At 39.9% G+C, this 18,049-nt stretch overlaps 1 protein-coding gene and 1 long non-coding RNA gene across 2 annotated transcripts; both read left to right on the plus strand.

Moving 5' to 3' along the window:
* Positions 1-1,137: 1,137 nt before the first annotated feature.
* LOC146574473 (uncharacterized) lies at positions 1,138-6,492 on the plus strand. Its single transcript, XR_014892472.1, has 3 exons — positions 1,138-1,195; positions 1,313-1,402; positions 3,091-6,492. It is a non-coding gene; the product is annotated as an uncharacterized LOC146574473 (long non-coding RNA).
* Positions 6,493-6,747: 255 nt separating this feature from the next.
* LOC146574474 (transketolase-like) lies at positions 6,748-18,047 on the plus strand. Its single transcript, XM_085274146.1, has 14 exons — positions 6,748-7,747; positions 9,165-9,282; positions 9,374-9,487; positions 9,587-9,684; positions 10,418-10,609; positions 10,801-10,919; positions 11,078-11,274; positions 12,854-13,018; positions 14,379-14,535; positions 15,025-15,155; positions 15,242-15,325; positions 15,459-15,552; positions 15,872-15,994; positions 16,915-18,047. Exons 1-14 carry the CDS (start codon positions 7,641-7,643, stop codon positions 17,100-17,102), a joined length of 1,887 nt encoding a protein of 628 aa, XP_085130272.1. The 5' UTR covers positions 6,748-7,640; the 3' UTR covers positions 17,103-18,047.
* The last annotated feature ends 2 nt before the right edge of the window (positions 18,048-18,049 follow it).

Here is an 18,049-nt window from a genome sequence, read left to right on the forward strand (position 1 = left end):
TGGTGGCTTTGCTCCTCTTTTTCTGCCAGAGAGATTAAAAATAGAAACATTTATGATCTCTGAATGTACTTTCCCTCCAGGAAGAGTGCAACTGTGGGTGTCAGACATTGGCTGAACATCACCACGTGGTGTTGTCTTCCCATGCCACCATTGGCTGGCACCTGTGGGGCCCTGTGAAGCAAAGCTTTTCTGACAGGACCCAGGAGCCCAGAGGAGTTGCTGGAAACTGAGAGAAGGACAACGTCGGTGGAACCAGGATAGCAGTAGGAGGCTCAACTGATGGCATCAGCTTGGCTATGAATGCACAGGTGCTGAGACCTGACTCCGAAGCTACAGAAGAGCGAAGGAATCCATAGAGATCATCTGATGACTGTAAAGATCAAGTGAAAACTGAAACAGGGACAGTCGAGGGGCTGATCAATTGTAGTAGTTACACTCTCAGCTCACACTTCAGTTTGTTTGGATCTTGTTGGAGTTACTAAATACTTGTTTGGTTTCTCTGCGAAGTGACCAAATAATTCATCTTTGAATAAATATGTTATTCTTCTAATGATTCCCCCACTATAACACCCCTGGCTGTTATAGTATAACAATAGTATAGAGGAACATTTTTTTTGGTTACATTCATACAACATTTATGGGGAGACAGTGTCCTCTGGTGTCTAATGTTTAGAATACTCTTGGCTGTGACGAAAGGACTTTCAAAATGGAGTACTGGAAAATAATGACTGTTCATATAGCATTTGTCACACTATGCCTTGCTGATGCCTACACACACATACACACACATTTTCAACTAAGAAAATTAAATAAAATTGCTCAAGATATTGTGTTAATTATAAACTTAGTTTCTGATATCTGCATATTGCATACTGTACACACGAAAACATTCAGAAATAAAGATGGACAGTCTTTCCATATTTCTATCCTTTTTGTAATACTGCATGATCCAATATACAAACGGGTTCAAAGTGAAACTCAGTTAATGAGTAATGAAGTCTGATTGGCAGTTTAATACAAAATCCTGTCGAGTGATTTCAGCTTTTATGAGCTGCTGTCCGGTGGTTCTTTCAGCTGATGCCACAGAGACCGTTAAATGACCACATGATCCCGCATGCATGCGTCATTTTCCTGTCTCATCCCTGTGGTGCGTTCACGGTTCAGACGTGACGTTAGCCAGCGCTGCAGAGATGGGGTGAGCGTAATCTGAGTAACTTTAGAAATTACTGTATTGGCAGTTACACTGTTTCTCTTTCGAAGTTACTCAGATGCATTGGGAGCCATCATTTCTAAATCTGAGCTGTTTTTACAGATCAGCATGACAAACTGTTTCTGTATAGTATGACCCGCACTTCCGTGCTAGCTTAGGGTACAGTGATTGCATTTCCAAGGAATTTTTAAGGTAAAGACTGCTCAGTAAGTGTCATTTGATCAAAACAGAAATTGAAAGCTTATATAGGCTGTTTATTTTGCATTTGTTTATTATATCTGTATGTGTAATGTGTTGCTGAAGTTTTCTGCTTGATAAATATTCTAAAACATTTTACAAAAGCAAATTTATGATAATGATAAATGATAATACTGGGAGAGACATAACAGAGAGACGTGGCTCTCAATTCTGAAATGACATTTATGAGAGAAAGATGGTGAAACTGTAGCTACCAGGAGAGATGCTTTTTAATCTTATTTCTGTGCAAAGCGAGCAAACATTTAGACAGTCTGTATCAGGGTCCATTTGACGTTTGAAATGAAAGTTAATTTAGAAAACGCTTCGAATTAATTATAATTTATTATAAGTGCCGACATATGTTTTGATATGGATGCTAAGTAAAATGATTTTCTTCTAGAAGGAGTCATCCTTTTGAATTTAAGCTTACCGTGTTGTTAATATCTAATAATAATAGTTATATTAAGTTCCAGTCTTAATAGCAAATGTAACATGGGCTTATATGTTGTAAAATGTTGTTGGTCTACCCCCTGCACCCTGCCCCCTACACCTGAACTTCAGGTCCCCCTACCAAAATGTCGCAGACAAAAGAGTGCACCGAGTATTGATTTGTCTCCAAGATGCTATTGGTTCATACATCAGATACAGCACGTACCCATGTAGAAATAGACCAATGTGATATCAAAGATTTTCCTCTAGATGGCAGGACAACCCTCCCCATAATTACAGGTCTGTCAGATGCTGTTCGCAAAGACTGTAGATCAGGGGCGATTTTAGCCCATTTTGGGGGGTATGAATCAAAGAATCAAAGCACCCCCAAAGATTTCTTACTCTTTTTTTTTTTTTTTTTTTTTTTTTTACAATATTTGCTGTTTGTGTGACACACTACTAAAAATATAAAAAAGCATTCAGTACTTGGTTGTGACGTAACATTTTAACAACAAAAGTATAGATATCCCCCCCCCCCCCCTCCCAAAATGGTTTGTTCCAGCTCGCCTCTCCCCTACTCTGGCTCCAGCGCCCTTTGGTGGCTGAGACAGCGGAGCCTGGCTTAAAACAGGACATATTAGCTGCATTTAACCTTCAGTTACTCTTTATATAGTTAGGTAGGAGTCAGACCATGTTTCTTTTTAGCTGAAAAACATTACACCAGGTACCCTGCAGTGTTGGAAACGTGTTTTCCAACAATGTTTGCTACCCTACAGTCCGTCCTGCTCTGTGGTAAAATCAGCCACATTTGACCGTCGACATGTTGCTCCCATCGAAATTTATACAGCCTATTTAAAATCTAAAACTTTAAATTGTCTGTAGCTTACTGTTGTTGATACTGTCCTGTTTGAAATGGAATGAGAGAAGTTGGTTATTTTGTCATATGTGCATGTGCCCATATTAAACCCAGGAACAACATTCAGGTAAAACTGTAAGAGCAAATGATCCGTCAATCAAGAATAATGTTGGATCAGTGTTTCAATATTTATATCTTTTATTAGATGTACATGTGGTTTGGTTATTTGCCTTTTGGTTGAAAGTACACTGAGAGAGGACTTTTTTTTTATTATTAGTGATCTTAATAATATATTTTTTTCATATTGATGTAATTTTTTCATCTAATTGAATACAATCTATATGTGTATGATTGTCAGTCCAAAGAAGGAGAGAGGAAAGAGGGGAACGTGAGGAGAAAGTACAAGGTCAGGAAGAACCAGGTAAGAAAACAGACCGGGAACAGTGACAGGCACAACAGAAACTGTTAAACTGCTTGAGAGAGTTGATCACCAAAAAGTGATAGACAGATTTGCCAACCTCAAGGTGAGGCGACACAGGTTAAAATAAAATAAAAAATCTGCAGAGCCATAGTAGTATCTGTAGTAAAGGTCTTTTCATACATAGTATACATTGTACCACAGGCAAAGTTGCCTCCATTTTGATAATTGTTTTTTGTTTTTTGGGCAGGGATAGCTCAGTAGGTAAAGTGGTCGCCCCATGATCGGAAGGTCGGCGGTTCGAATCCACTTAACGGCTACCCTGAGGTACCCCTGAGCAAGGTACCGTCCCTACACACTGCTCCCCGGGTGCCTGCTTAGTGGGCTGCCCACTGCTTCACTGAGTGAATGGGTCAAATGCAGAGAAAAACAAGTAATTTCCCCATGGGGATCAATAAAGTATCCATTATTATTATTATCAATATTTTGTACATTTCAAGGACTCTATTTTCATTTATCTGTATTGTATTATACATACACATTAAAAGTGAATCTCAGGGACAGGGAGGAACAGGGGTTTAAATGCACCAAGGAGACAGTCAGAGGGAACTTGGGACAACTGGAGACATGTCAGGATGCAGGGACTGACAGAGAAGGGGAAGAAGTCTCATCGTGACGAGTAAAGTTTATCTTGCCTGTAGTACAGTTGTGGGAAACTTCCAAGTAAGTGTTACATCCTGTGGACAGGAGAACAAGGACTTGGTGGTGGAATGAAGAAGTACAGGAAAGTGTTCAAAGAAAGAGGCATAAGACCTGTTGAACAAGTTTAAGAAAGAGGACTTTTTGACCAGGTTTAGCACAGTTTTGGGGAGTGAGAGGAATGGAGAACAAGTATACTGATTTTCAAGAACGAGGGTGATGTGCAGAACGTTAGTAACTACAGGAGGATAGAGCTGATTAGGCATACCATAAATTGTGGGAAAGAGCTGTTGAAGGTAAGTTAAGAAAAGAGGTGACAATCAGCAAGCAGCAGAGTGGCTTTAAGAGCATTACATAGGTGATGTTTGCTTTGAGTGTTGATGGAGAAGTACAGAGAAGGTCTTTGTGGATCTAGAGAAAGCATTTGATAGAAGACCAAGAGAGGAACTGTGGTACTACCACCCTATCCCTAGCCTCCTCTTTTGTCACACCAACTCTATAACCCTTCTTCACCACATCCATGAATCTTCTCTTTGGTCTTCCTCTTTTCCCAAAATTAGCTTTCTGAACAACACGATAAGTCAGGTTGTTATAATAATACAAATGTTTGGTTTAATGCTTCAAGAGTTTTGATCTTGTTTTTGTTTTTTTATCACCACATGCAGCCTTTATACAGTGCACAAAGTATCAAAACCTCCAGTAAATCCTTCAGCAGGATCTTCCTCTTCAAGAAGAAAAAGGGATTTGTAGTTTTCACAATGGGTCACCACACCATGTAGCTCCACAAGAGTTTTTACACTGGATTCCCTTCTCACAACTCCAAATGAATTGGTGCCTCCTCCCAGGAACAAACTGTAAGAGAAATATGTAAATCTCTACACTGTGGAGCTACAGGGATCTTCCTCTTTTACCACAGTAAAATAAAAACGATGAAGTGGATGAGCTGGTAGATCTGTAAACAGAGGTGAGGAACCTTGACCTGAAGGTAGCTGAGAGTCCTCCATTGTATTATCAGAGTCTGGCAGAGGTGGAGAGGAATAACGGTAAGGTTAAATTGCTTTTGGGTGGATAGAGTTTGAGAATGAAGCTGTAGGGCTGGAGGGAGGTGTCAGAATTTGCAGATGAAAATTTAGCTGGCTCCCCGCAGTTCCTCCAGTGGTCTATCAGAGTTTTCCTGCAGATGATACAGTTAATCCCCATCATTCTTTTCAGCATCATTAATATCTGGATGGCTAGCTGGAAAGTGAAAAGGTCTAAGCTTCTGTCTTGATGTAACCACCTTCAAAGATGTTTCCTTATTAATGCTTTAGCAGGTGCTGAAGATGTATGATGATCAGAGATGGTAACGCGTTACTGTAATCTGATTACTTTTTTCAAGTAACGAGTAAAGTAAGGGATTACTATTGCAAAAACGGTAATTAGATTACCGTTACTTTCCCGTAGGAACGCTGCGTTACTGCGTTACTAAAACCGTGATTTTTTGCGAGAATGTTTCACGACAGTGACGTAAGCGAGTGCGCCGTTAGTGACAACAGCTGTGTGCAGATCATATCGATTGTGGGAGAGCGTATGAGCATGCAGCGTTTAAAGCGTGGAAGTACTGACCTTACTTTGAGTTTGATTCCATAAAAAGTGACAAAAACATTAGTGTCCATCGTGGGAAGAAAACTGCTTTTTACAGCGAAAAAAACCCCTAAACTTCCAAGCAAGCACCGAGTGCGCAACGACGTAATGGGAAACTCACAGAGAAACTCGCGGATTCTTCAACTGACCGCGGCACACCTGCACCAGGGTAAACCTCCGCCTACCGCAGTCCTGCTTTACAGGTGAAAATAGAGCAACAGGACCGCTGAGTCTTTGACTTTATTTATTTTCTGCTGTGTTTTACTTGCATCTATTTGAAAGAGTGAGTGTAAACACAAAAAATATTTTATTTTATGTCCTGGAATGTGCAGAAAATAGGTTTAAATGTTAAACTAATTTATTCAAGTCAGAGAATGTTGCATATAATTACATTTTTGCTTGATGCATAAAGTTAAAAGATTAAAACTGATAAAACAAGTTAAAAAAAGAGACTTTTCCATTTGATTACATTTTGTATGATGGATTATGTAGAAAAAGTAGAATTGGGCTGAAAGATCTATCACTTTATCACCTCTTAAGGTTATAAATCGTGTTTTTAAAAAGTAACTAAGTAACTAAGTAACTAAGTAATTAATTACTTTTGAAAATAAGTAATCAGTAAAGTAATGGGATTACTTTTTGGGGAAGTAATCAGTAATTAGTTACTGATTACTTTTTTCAAGTAACTTGACCAACACTGATGATGATTCTGTAGGAAAAAAATGTTTTGTCACCATTACTGTCTAATTTCAATTGTGACATCTTTAGAAGAGTGAAGTGATATTTCCACCAACTTCCTCCACCTTCCTGACTCAAGCATCCACCAGCATGATTAACATAGTCTTGAACACCTTGCAGTCTGATGAAACACTCCAGAGCAAAGTACTCTGAGGCAGTCTCCTCGACAGACTCACATCTTTGGCTTGGATGGAAGCCATCGGCCTGGGGAAGTGTTTTTGAATATAAAATAAGAAACATTTTTAGCACTATGAATGTAATGTATACTTTATTAATCTGCGTAGGGAAATTACTTCTCTGCATTTAACCAATTCACTCAGTGAAGCAGTGGGCAGCCACCAATCCAGCGCCCGGGGAGCAGTGTGTAGGGACGGTACCTTGCTCAGGGGTACCTCAGGGTAGCCGTTCAGTGGATTCTTCTGATCACTCTACCTACTGAGCTATCCCTGCCATCTTCCTTCCAAAGAGCTCTAAGTTGCTAGTGAAGGTACACAATCTCGGATGTTAACAGACACAGTTATGTCCTCTTTTTCTTTATCCACAAATCGCTTAACCACTCCAAATGAGGTAAGTTTTAACACTACCCAATCACAAAAGACCTCTTCCCAGAGTCTCACCCACCAGGTACAGACAGAATCCCCCTTGGACATGTTTCCCCATCTTCCACTCATTGGACAAGACTCTGAGCACCACTCATCTAGAAGAGACTCTGTTGGTAGCAACTAGATATGGCAGAGAAATATCACAGCCTTCCCGAGGTAAAGTTTCTCAGTACATCATCAGTCGTGTCACAAACCAAGGACGAGGAAGGCATCATTTTGATTTTTAGGCGCTCCTCTTCCTTGTTAATGTATTTATTCACACTCTAAGACAAGAGTTTTTTGTTTTGTTTTTCTTAACCTTATCACACTGATAGACTGCATGCACTCACCCATAACTAAATAGGCAGGACATGTGGTTAAACACAGCTCTATGATTTGTAGGAGGGATAGAATTGAACTGTAACACAGACACATTTTTTTAAAATTACCCTCTGGGATCTTTCACAACCTTTTGTGACCTTAGCTGTCAAAACATAGTCTGGTAAAAGGTATATAGTTTTGGTGTATGCCGTTGTATTTTAGCAGTAACGCCCAGTGCACGTCACTGGGTTCCTCCTCCTTTGTGTCTGTCAGCGTGTGTGTGTGTGTATGTGTGTGTGTCCCTGTGCATCCATGTGTGTACATGCCTGGTAGGTTAAATCCAGTTTCTCCTCGTTTCTATCTCTCTTTCTGCCTGCCTCTATAACTCACACACTCACACTAGCTTTGCTCTTTGGCAACACACACACACACACACACGCACACACACATATTAAAACCACACAAATTCAACAGAGGATTGTAGTTGGTCCATTTTTCTGGTGCTTTAAAACTCAATATATCGCCTTCATGGAGGATTACCACAAACCTGACCAGCAGACAGTGCAAGCACTGAGGAACATCGCCAACCGCCTCCGAATCAACTCGATCAAGGCAACAACTGGAGCGGGCAGCGGGTAAGTTGCATTTACTGATTCTTGCACACGAGCTTTGCTGTAAGATTGTAAATGAACTGCACATATAAACATAAGAAATGTGTGCATAACATAATGCAAAACCTAGTTTTCCTTTGCATCGTGCACTCATCAACAGAAATAGTCACACCCAATGAACTATGCATGAACAGATTAGGATGTAAGGAACAATGTGTTCTGCTTTTGTTCTCCTCCTTTGACAAATTTAGATTTGGCTGAAATAATTTTAGCATTTTATTTCAGAAAATGTAAATATCTACATTGTGTTATTTCCGTGTAATTATACTTTATTTATAGCATATTAGAGATACACAATTGTTTAAAAAAAATTCCAAATCTTTGATGTGCAAGCAGAAATGAATGAAAAACATGAACAGATCAGGGTGACATCAACAGAATTTAGGTTATTTGATTTTTTTTTTTACATTTACTTTGGTTACAAGATAATAATTGTCTATAATCATCTATTTTACTAGATATACCCCTATGAACAATTCAACAGAGCAGACTACCCTGTATAGTATAATGGTGGGTGAACTGTACGTAGCAATAGACTCGAGTACTGTGTGGCCGCTGCAATCATGCGATCCTCTTCAATGGAAATTTCAATGAAAAGCTGCCTGTAATCTTTAATATAATTTCTCCTTCGAGCTCTTATTGATTATGAATGTCTAATTTTGAATAGCAAGAAAATTATTTTATCGGAGCCTAACTCCACATTGCACAATTCTGCAGTGTTAAGCCTACAGTGATATGAAAAGAAAAACACTGAGCACCGAGAAATATTACTTGACTTAAAATATTCCAAGACTTATTAGAATTAATGACTTATTGATCTCGAATGCTTGGAAAGATGGAAAGGATAGCAACGAGCTGAACACAGCAAAATACTTGCCTTCAGACTCCATGGAGCTGGAATTTGTGATTTCTTTGTGACAGAAGTTGGCGGTTTAATATAATGCATTAATGCCAATTATTTATAGATGCAACATATTTTAATGCTACAATTAATTTTGGGCAGCATATACTAACAGTTTACGGGTCTCTGTGTGATTGTCTTTGCAAAAGCAATTTGAAGTGGTGTTTTTTTTTTTTTGTTGTTTTTTTTTTTGAAGTGGTGTTTTTGACTTTTTTGTGTTGCACTCTTTTGAATAGAATCTTCATTTGGCATCTCAAGCTGAAATTTTAGCTAATTAAGTGTGCTTTGTGATAGCTTTACCTAGAGTGATACTGCAGCCTTTTGGGACAGTACCATAAATGTATAGCTATAGTGGATTTTATGCAAATACAGTAGGCTACTAATAATAAACATATTAAAGTTTAACCTGTATTTTCTGTGTTTTTGAGTTTGCTGTTTATTTGGATTCATTTTAATAGCACCCTCTCATACACTGTGCAGATATCCCACGTCATGCTGCAGTGTGGCAGAAATCATGTCTGTGCTTTTCTTCCACACTATGAAGTACCGCCCTGAAGACCCAAGAAACTTCAACAACGACCGCTTTATCCTGTCTAAGGTGAGAGTCAGTAAGCTCCGCTGGTCTGAATATGAGAGCCTCTGTTCCTTTTGTAATTGTAATGCCTTGCTTCTTTTCATGTCTATCTCAGGGTCATGCTGCTCCTGCGTTGTACTCCATATGGGTTGAAACAGGTTTTCTCAAGGAGAGCGAATTGCTCAGTTTATGCCAGGTTGACTCTACCCTGGAGGGGCACCCAACCCCCGTAAGCCGCCACATACTGTACCTATAACACACCTCAGGACTCAAAGAGCACAAACTCTACTCAGAGTTTATTGATTTATTTGATCTGTGTACATTTCAGAAACAACAATTTGTGGATGTCGCCACTGGATCGCTGGGGCAGGGTCTTGGTGTGGCCTGTGGAATGGCTTACACTGGGAAATATTTTGACAAATCCAGGTAATTCCTTGTCCACACGCAATACACAAAACACCTATGGGAAAAAAAGGTGTTTTTGCAGCTTTACATGAAAATATCAACTCAGTTGTTTAAATTATTGACACAGCGTTGCATCGTATTTTTTTTGTAGTGCTTTGAATTAGGATTTTCTTTCATTCTGTGGGTGTATACTGCAGCTACATGATCTGCTCTAACAATTCTTCTGCTCTAATAATCACAGGCGCAGCAGTCACGCCTGAGATATTTTTACCACCCAAGCAGATTTCATTTTGGAGTAAAATCCAGATATTATGCCGTAGACTGTTTATTTGTTTTAAGTTGCCACAAAAGTGGAACGCTGTCATATTTTAATATTCCTTTGTATAAGCAGCTACTTTGATGACATTTGATTCATCTGCTAATATTTCAGACCGTGTGTGATTAATAGGTGAATAACAGTACAAAAAATGGTCTTAGTTAAACACTATTTGGCTCTTATGGCAAAGTAAGTTACAAAGGTAGGTGTGAAATTAAGTAGTCACATCTCAGCCCTCAGGAAGCTTAAACACGTCACAGTTGATTACCCATCCAGGTGTCAGATAATGGCGATAAAACAAGCCTGACTGGAAAGGCGTTTTCCTCAGATATGACTTTTTTTTTCTCACATCCACAACACATCACCCTCATCTACACAAACATAAAACACAAATACAGCATGCACAGTATAATCATGTAATCTTGGCTTGTTCTCCAGTTACCGTGTCTTCTGTCTGCTGGGGGATGGTGAGATGTCAGAGGGGGCTGTCTGGGAGGCCATGTCATTTGCCTCCTACTACCAGCTTGACAACCTGGTGGCCATTATGGACATCAACCGTCTTGGCCAGAGTGACCCTGCACCCTTGCAGCATCACGTAGAAAAATATCAGAAGCGTTGTGAAGCCTTTGGGTAAAATTGCATATGAGAAATCCATACTGATTTAGAGGCTGGTTAGCATCCGTTTATGGTATAAGCTCTGAAGGAAGACTGTATTTTCCTATATTTTCTGTATTTCACATATTTACGTATTTCTTATTTCCTATATTTCACATAAATATGTGTGAGACATACCGAAAGCCTTTTCATGTGTGTGTCTATAGCTGGCATGCTATCATTGTCGACGGACACAGCGTAGAGGAGCTTTGCAAGGCTCTGAGCCAGCCATGCCACCAACCCACTGCCATCATAGCCAAAACCATTAAGGGCAAAGGCATTCCAGGTAAATATTGTCTTTCATCTTTGCACCCTTTGCACTCATTTTAAAATAAATGATATTCAAAAGTACACTGCAGTTTTGCAGTTTGAATGGCACCTACCGAGTAATGTATGTGTGCATATGAATTAAATGAACATAAGAGCATTTTTTTGTGTTTTCAGCTGCAGAGGATAAGCTGGGTTGGCACGCCAAAACTCTGCCCAAAGACATGGCTGACATGGTCATGAAGGATCTGCAGAGCCGTATCATGAGTAGCAGCAAGCACCTGTACCCACCTGCTCCTATTGAGGACTCCCCACCTGTCAGCCTAAGAAACATCAGGATGCCAAGCGCACCCAGCTACAAGGCTGGAGAAAAGGTCTGTAAAGTGGACATGAATACAAATACTTTATTCTCCAGGTAGCAATGAATGAATGAATGAATCCCAAACAACCGTGTCTACAAAAAAGTTGGAATGTTGTATGAAATGTAAATAAGTTTAGATCAGACATTTGCAAATCATACAAACTCTGTGGTTAACTGAAAATATTACAAAGAAATGCACAGAAACTGTGAAGTTTGAGCCAAGTATGGGGTGGCTGTAGCTCAGGAAGTAGAGCAGGCCATCTACTAATCGGAAGATTGGTGGTTTGATCCCTGCATGCTCCAGTCTGCATGCCAAATATCCTTGGGCAAGATACTAACCGATGCATCCATCAGAGTAGGAATGTTAGATGGAAAGCACTTAAGCATAGAAAAAGGTGCTTGTATGATAGGTGTGACTAAAGCATGTCTTATAAAGTGCTTTGAGGGCTCTGGGAGAGTAGTAAAGCACTATATAAGAATCAGTCCATTTAACATTTAATTATGGAAACTAATTCAGTGCAGGGACAACAAAAGGGGAGGTTAGACATGATCACCACTCTGTGGGAATCTACATAAGCAAAAGGATATGTTAGAGCATAAATTTAAGTATAAATAAAAGAATAAATATGTGTAAGATGTGTATGATCAATCAAGACAAGAATTCAAAAGCAATCATACTTGAACTTGTGCGTCTATGAAGTAGCAATTAAAACCAATTGGTATATAAATATATCATGTTTGATTGTAGCAAATGTTTTGAATTTGCATTTACTCAAAGCAAACACAATAGATTTTTCACAAAAGCGAAAGCCTGATTCATTAAAAATGAAAGCATAGACAATGTTAACCAAACCAACTTTTGTTCATATAAGAACAGTAAAATGTGGTTTGTGTTCATCATTGAGAGTCCTGGTTTTAAACAGTGTTGCCTAAAGTCCATATTATTCACACCCCCTTCAAAAGCTTGTGGTTTCAACTGCCTCCCAATATACAAAGCACAGGTTTCCTGCAGCCCCTTCTGCAGGTGGTCTGCCCACAGGAGGGTGGACCCATGTGGCTGATCCAGGCCCCATGGACTAAGGCCTGGGAACCAGGTGCTCGGCAAGCCTGGCTTTTGGGGAACGGGGCTCATCTGTGTCTAGATTTTTCTACACAGAGGTGCTCTTGATCTGGTCCATCACCCAGAACTAAACTGCCTTGGAAGACCCAACCAGGGCAAAATGCCTCGAAAACATAGCTCCTGGGATCACTTAGGCATGCAAAACACTCCACAGAAGTAAAGAGCCAATTTGGGATATATATTAAAATAAAGGGAAAAAAAACAAATAAAACAAATTGTCACAAATTAACTATCACAATTTTCACAGTTAATACATTAACATGAATTCAGTTATTAAAAATTGTTGATCGGAATACTTTTAATTGAATTCAGTACAACAGTACAGTTCAGTACAACTAAAGAGGAGGTTAGGCCTGATCACCACAGGCGTTTAAAGGATTTGTAAATCATTGTGTTCTGTTTTTCCTTTTGCAGCATCCAACCTTTGCAGGTTGTAAAAAGATTGATGAATTTGGCCTCCTTTTCTCTGCAGATTGCCACACGGAAGGCATACGGAATGGCACTGGCCAAGCTGGGACGCTACAATGAACGTGTTGTGGCCCTTGATGGAGATACCAATAACCTCACCTACTCAGAGATCTTTAAGAATGAGCATCCCAACCGTTTTGTTGAGTGCTACATTGCTCAGCAAAACATGGTATGATCTTTGGTCAAATTTACGCCTTTTTCTTGATAAAAAATATTTCTTCAAAAACAGATGTGAATCCTATCATTCTGTCACTTTTAATTTAATGCTATCATTTCATTTTAGATGTAACAGAGTTGCTTTTTAATAGCGATTCTTCTCCGTAAACTGCTCTTCATTTGCTGTCTGCACAACCTAGCTTGCCATAGCTGCTGAGCTGAGCTTATGTTATTAAATTATAGATGGCTTGTCTGTACCTGCCCTGTAATATAAGGATAGTCACATAAAAAACTCAAGTTCCTCCTTTTACATCAATGTGGCAGCTGCTGACACCAGTGGTTAGAAAACCCCTTTATTTTGCTTCGGTCAACATTTTATCAGATCCTAATTTGAAGAGAGACAATCGAATTCTAATTTCTTGTCTTTTCATGTCCCCAGCAGCAGCCTGCTTCAATGTAGGTCAGGCATTTCCATGATGATAAGCAGTTATGACAAGTGTATTCAGAAGTAAAATATTAATCACTACAGAGGGTGGGACCATCTGGCTGAATGCATGAGAAAAGTCAAAAGTTCAAGGGTACAATCGAGATGAAATTAAAAAAATATGCAAGACTCACCTACACTGAAAAAAAGGAAATTGGTTGGTTGTTGCATTTACAAAAGTCTAACTTGTAATTTGAGCAAAATAATTTCATGTTTCTATGGTGAATGTAATTAAAACATGTTGGATCTGTTTGAAATTCAACAACTTCATTTGTTCTTGTTGAGATGACATGTCAAGGACAAACAGAAAATTCTGTTTCAAGCCTTGTAATCATAGCTTTCCTACTTTTGTTAAGCCTGGAAGGACAGCTTTGTGGTGTGGTGGTTAGCACTGTTACTTCTTTTAACTCAGTTGTTTAATTGTCTGCCAAAGCAAAACAATTGTGTGCAACCAATGTCCACAATTGAATTAAGTAAATCCAACATGTTCTGTTTTTCAGTGTACAAAAACTTAATTAGTTACAAACAAAAACAAATGGAGTTTCGTTGAATTCATTTATGTAGCGTCAGATGTTACTTTTGAGAAAGAAGAGAAGATGTGGGACTGTGGAAAGGTTTGGAGACAGGACAAAGGAAATTATTTGTAAGAGGAGGTATGCCACTGATCCTGTCCATATGGTAAAATAAGCTTCAGAGATTTTTGCAAAACTTTCTGCTTACTGTGGTCTTTAGTTCAAAGAGGCTTTCAAATATGGTTTGCACTACAGATATTTTACCCTCTGGGTGATCTTTTTGTGGTGACGTTCTTGCAGCCTGTGTCTCTTTAGTTTGGCACATGAAGGTTTCCTCGCTCGCAAAGGTACTAAGAAATAATGATTTCATTTCCCAGGTCAGCGTTGCGATGGGATGTGCTGCCCGAGAGAGGAATGTGGTATTTGCCAGCACTCTTGCTTCCTTTTTCACTCGCGCCTATGACCAGCTTCGTATGGCAGCGATCTCAGAAAGCAACATCAATCTGTGCGGCTCTCACTGCGGTCTGTCCACCGGTCAGTAGACTGCTGCCAATGAGCAATTCACATAAAAACCCTTCTCATACATGTCACCAAACTCACACCTTCACAAATTCACCCTCATCCCCTCATACACTGAATCCAACCACTTCAGAGCACCCAGTTCCTCAGAATATATCCACAGCCTCCTTAATAAATGCACAAGTGTATACAAAGAAGTCTGTGTCAGTTTGTGAGTTGTTTCAATCCTTTCTATTTTTCCCCTCTAATGCTGTGTTTTCCTTGCCATTTACCCTCCTTGACCTTACAGCTATTACTCAAACTTCCCCCTTTTCTCCTTTCGTGTCTGCCCTGGAAGCTGTCAACAGGGAACCAAGTGTCCCTCTGTTAGTGCAGGTACACTGCATGCAGCCGAACTTTATGCTTGTGCACCTGCATGCTTCAGCTCACCTAACAAGTAGATAACTTTTGAAGATTTCCTCAGTGTTGAATGCATAAAATCAACTATAAATGTGTATGTTGCAGGAGAGGAGGGCCCTGCCCTGATGGGTCTGGAGGACGTAGCTATGTTCAGGGCCCTTCCCACAGCAACCATTTTCTATCCCTGTGATGGTGTGTCTACAGAGAAGGCTGTGGAACTGGCTGCAACCACAAAGGTACTTAAACAAAAATGGCAGCGTTACAGCTCCCCTACATGATCATCTATTGCAGTAATGATCTTTTCATTTTCCTTTTCATTTAGGGTGTTTGCTACATCCGAACCAGCCGCCAAGACTGTGCTATCATCTACAACAGCAATGAGGACTTCCATGTTGGACAGGCAAAGGTGAGACACTATTTGTGCTTCTCTTAAGACAGTGAGAGATAAACACATGAGGCAGAAATGGCAGATTATTGTTCCAAAATAATCACTCGAAACACTACAGCTTATAGAGGGTACATTTCCTTCTCTTTGACAGGTGGTGTACCAAAGCAAGGACGACCAGGTCACTGTGGTGGCAGCTGGAGTGACTTTGCACGAGGCCCTTGCTGCAGCTGAACATCTAAAGAAAGGTCCGCAAGATATGTGCCGACACATCCAGAACAATTACAAGAAAAACATTGTAATCCGCTGCTAGCTGGTCAGATTTATATCTCTATTTTTTTTTAGAATGTATCTGTTAGACCATTGCTGTTCCTTAGAATAGGTTTTGAATGGTTCTGTGTTCAGTTTGTCATTTAAATGTTAGCCTGATCTTAGTTTTTGTGTTTCTTGCACAAACTATGCTTTCTTTATCAGGTTGGCAGAACTGCTATATTATCCTATATTCAATCGCTGTGGTTCGGTTAACCGTATGATGTATCTTTATGCATTGTATTTTTCATCTTCCAGAGAGGATCTCTGTCCGAGTGATTGACCCCTTCACACTCAAACCTTTGGATGTCAAAACGATCATCGACCACACACGTGCTACCAGGGGAAGGATCCTCACTGTCGAGGACCACTACTACGAAGGTAGGTTTATATAGAAGTTGCTTGGATTTTGCATATTGCATGCCTATCGCCAACCAAGCAGCAACAAGCTCAGTAGCATAATGCGGCTGCGCCTCGTCATTGGCGCATATCCTTGGGAGTGTTGTGGTGGCATGTTTCCATTGGTTCACTGATGTAGACGGGTTGTGCTGGCAATTGCTTATTGGCTGAGGGCTGAGACCGCCTGTCGCGTGCCTTCATTGCAGGCAAGGTATTGGTACTGTGGTGCATTTTGTAAGTGCGACAGCCATGGAGGCAGAGTGCTGTCAGATTTCCTTAGCTAAGCGGGTGCCCATGGGGCTGACTGTGACCTAGATAACACAGACAGCTCTGGCCTGTGCCTACTAAGAGAAAGGGGATGGGTGATGGCATGGATGAGGCTGGACAAAGGAAATCTAACAACTGTAATTTGTCTGATGTTGTGCATCTCATTCATTGTACATCTGGAACAGTTGTGGTGCAACGTTCAAGGGGATCATTTTTACACTTAGCTGTAATGATTTTTTTGTTATCCCTTTATGTCATGTGTGCACAGAGGCTCAGTGTTTTTGGATACTGTAATGGGAGCCAAATATGCTTGAACTTCCCGCTCCATGTTTTTATTCTTGGACACAATTGGGCAGTACTTCAAAATTACAAATACAGTACTTGCTACATTATTACATCTATAAGAAATAATGTAAAACAATATCATTCAAAGGCATAATTTTTCTATATAGCTACCTTTATTTCATTTTTTTATTTACTTCTGAATTTAGGACTTTACACACACAGCCTGAGATGACCATGTTAGAAATGTCCCATCCTTAAGACATCACATTAACCAGACAGTTAAAAATGCATTTAAGTGGATTTGTCTTTCACATTTGTCTTTTATATATTCCTTTGCTGTTTTTCCACAGGTGGTCTTGGCGAAGCAGTGTCTTCAGCAATGGTCAATGAGTCTGGCTTCAGTCTGCACCGTCTCGCTGTGTCCCACATTCCTCGCAGTGGAAAACCCCACGAGCTGCTGAAGATCTACGGTATCGACCGTGATGCTATTTCTCAGGCCATTCGCAAGATGGTCAGCAGCTCTACCAATGCCAAGTAACTTTCTCCCTGCAACCACCTACCTATCCAATTACACCCCTGAAGATAAGGCTAGTAGTCAAGTATGTTTTCGATTCACATGGCACCCAACTCTTTGATTTTGTTCACAGTGAATACCCCTAAGTGTGTAGGCTACTAAAGTAATGTGATTTTGTGCTGTACACATTAAAGTAGAGTTCCACGTTTGCCTTCCTTTTTGTGTATTTATCACCAAAAACTGAGACACACAAATTCATGCAACATGCATATCCTCACTGATAATACCAGCGTTGTTATAGACCCATTTCAATGACAGAGATGTGGACATACCTGACATTTTCATTGGTGGATGCTCACTATTAAAAAATAATAATAATAATCCGGTATTACATGTCTGCTGTGTGATGCTCTAATGTGTTCTTAATGCTCTTGGATTCATTCAACTGACAGTGGTTTTATATTGTTTTGCTATAGCTTGTAATACTGAGTGGGGCATAGTTTTCAAGTCGGTGTTTATCATAGAGTGTGTGTGTCAGACAGAAACTTAGTGAGTTGTTGTTGTGAAAGACAATAGGAAACAAAGTGAAAGAAATGTGTACACGTCATAAAGAGCAGTCATGCAGAGCCAGAATTTAAACATTCAGATGATTTCACTTTCATTTTTGTAGTTCTTAAATTTATTTCTATTCACCATTGTCTTTTGTTATTGAAATTTCAGTTACCGTAAACCAACACACCTCAGTGTTCATTTGTGCTCTAGCACTGCTTTTGGACCTCAACAGCAGTGTAATCTTTACACAACGTCGAGCAAAGAAGAGCCACCCGGTGCTGATAGGGGGTATAGTGGGCTGTGATGTTGAATAGCTAGTTACGTCCAGCGTGTCAGCCTAAGAACACTTTCTTTGTTACTTGAAATTTTGTATGTACCATACTTTCATGTAATAAAGCCCTCTGCATTTGACTTTGACC

This window comes from Mchenga conophoros, linkage group LG5 (assembly GCF_057382185.1).
Source record: "Mchenga conophoros isolate Kocher_MC1m ecotype Shallow Benthic linkage group LG5, M_conophoros_male_GT1.1, whole genome shotgun sequence".
In the NCBI taxonomy this organism is placed as follows: domain Eukaryota; kingdom Metazoa; phylum Chordata; class Actinopteri; order Cichliformes; family Cichlidae; genus Mchenga; species Mchenga conophoros.

Bases quoted from the DNA above. Each gene is read 5' to 3' on its own strand.
- LOC146574474 (XM_085274146.1), top strand. From the start codon at position 7,641: ATGGAGGATTACCACAAACCTGACCAGCAGACAGTGCAAGCACTGAGG. The intron at 13,019-14,378 runs GTATGATCTTTG...TTCATTTCCCAG, and splicing joins ACATTGCTCAGCAAAACATG to GTCAGCGTTGCGATGGGATG. The intron at 15,156-15,241 runs GTACTTAAACAA...CTTTTCATTTAG, and splicing joins AACTGGCTGCAACCACAAAG to GGTGTTTGCTACATCCGAAC.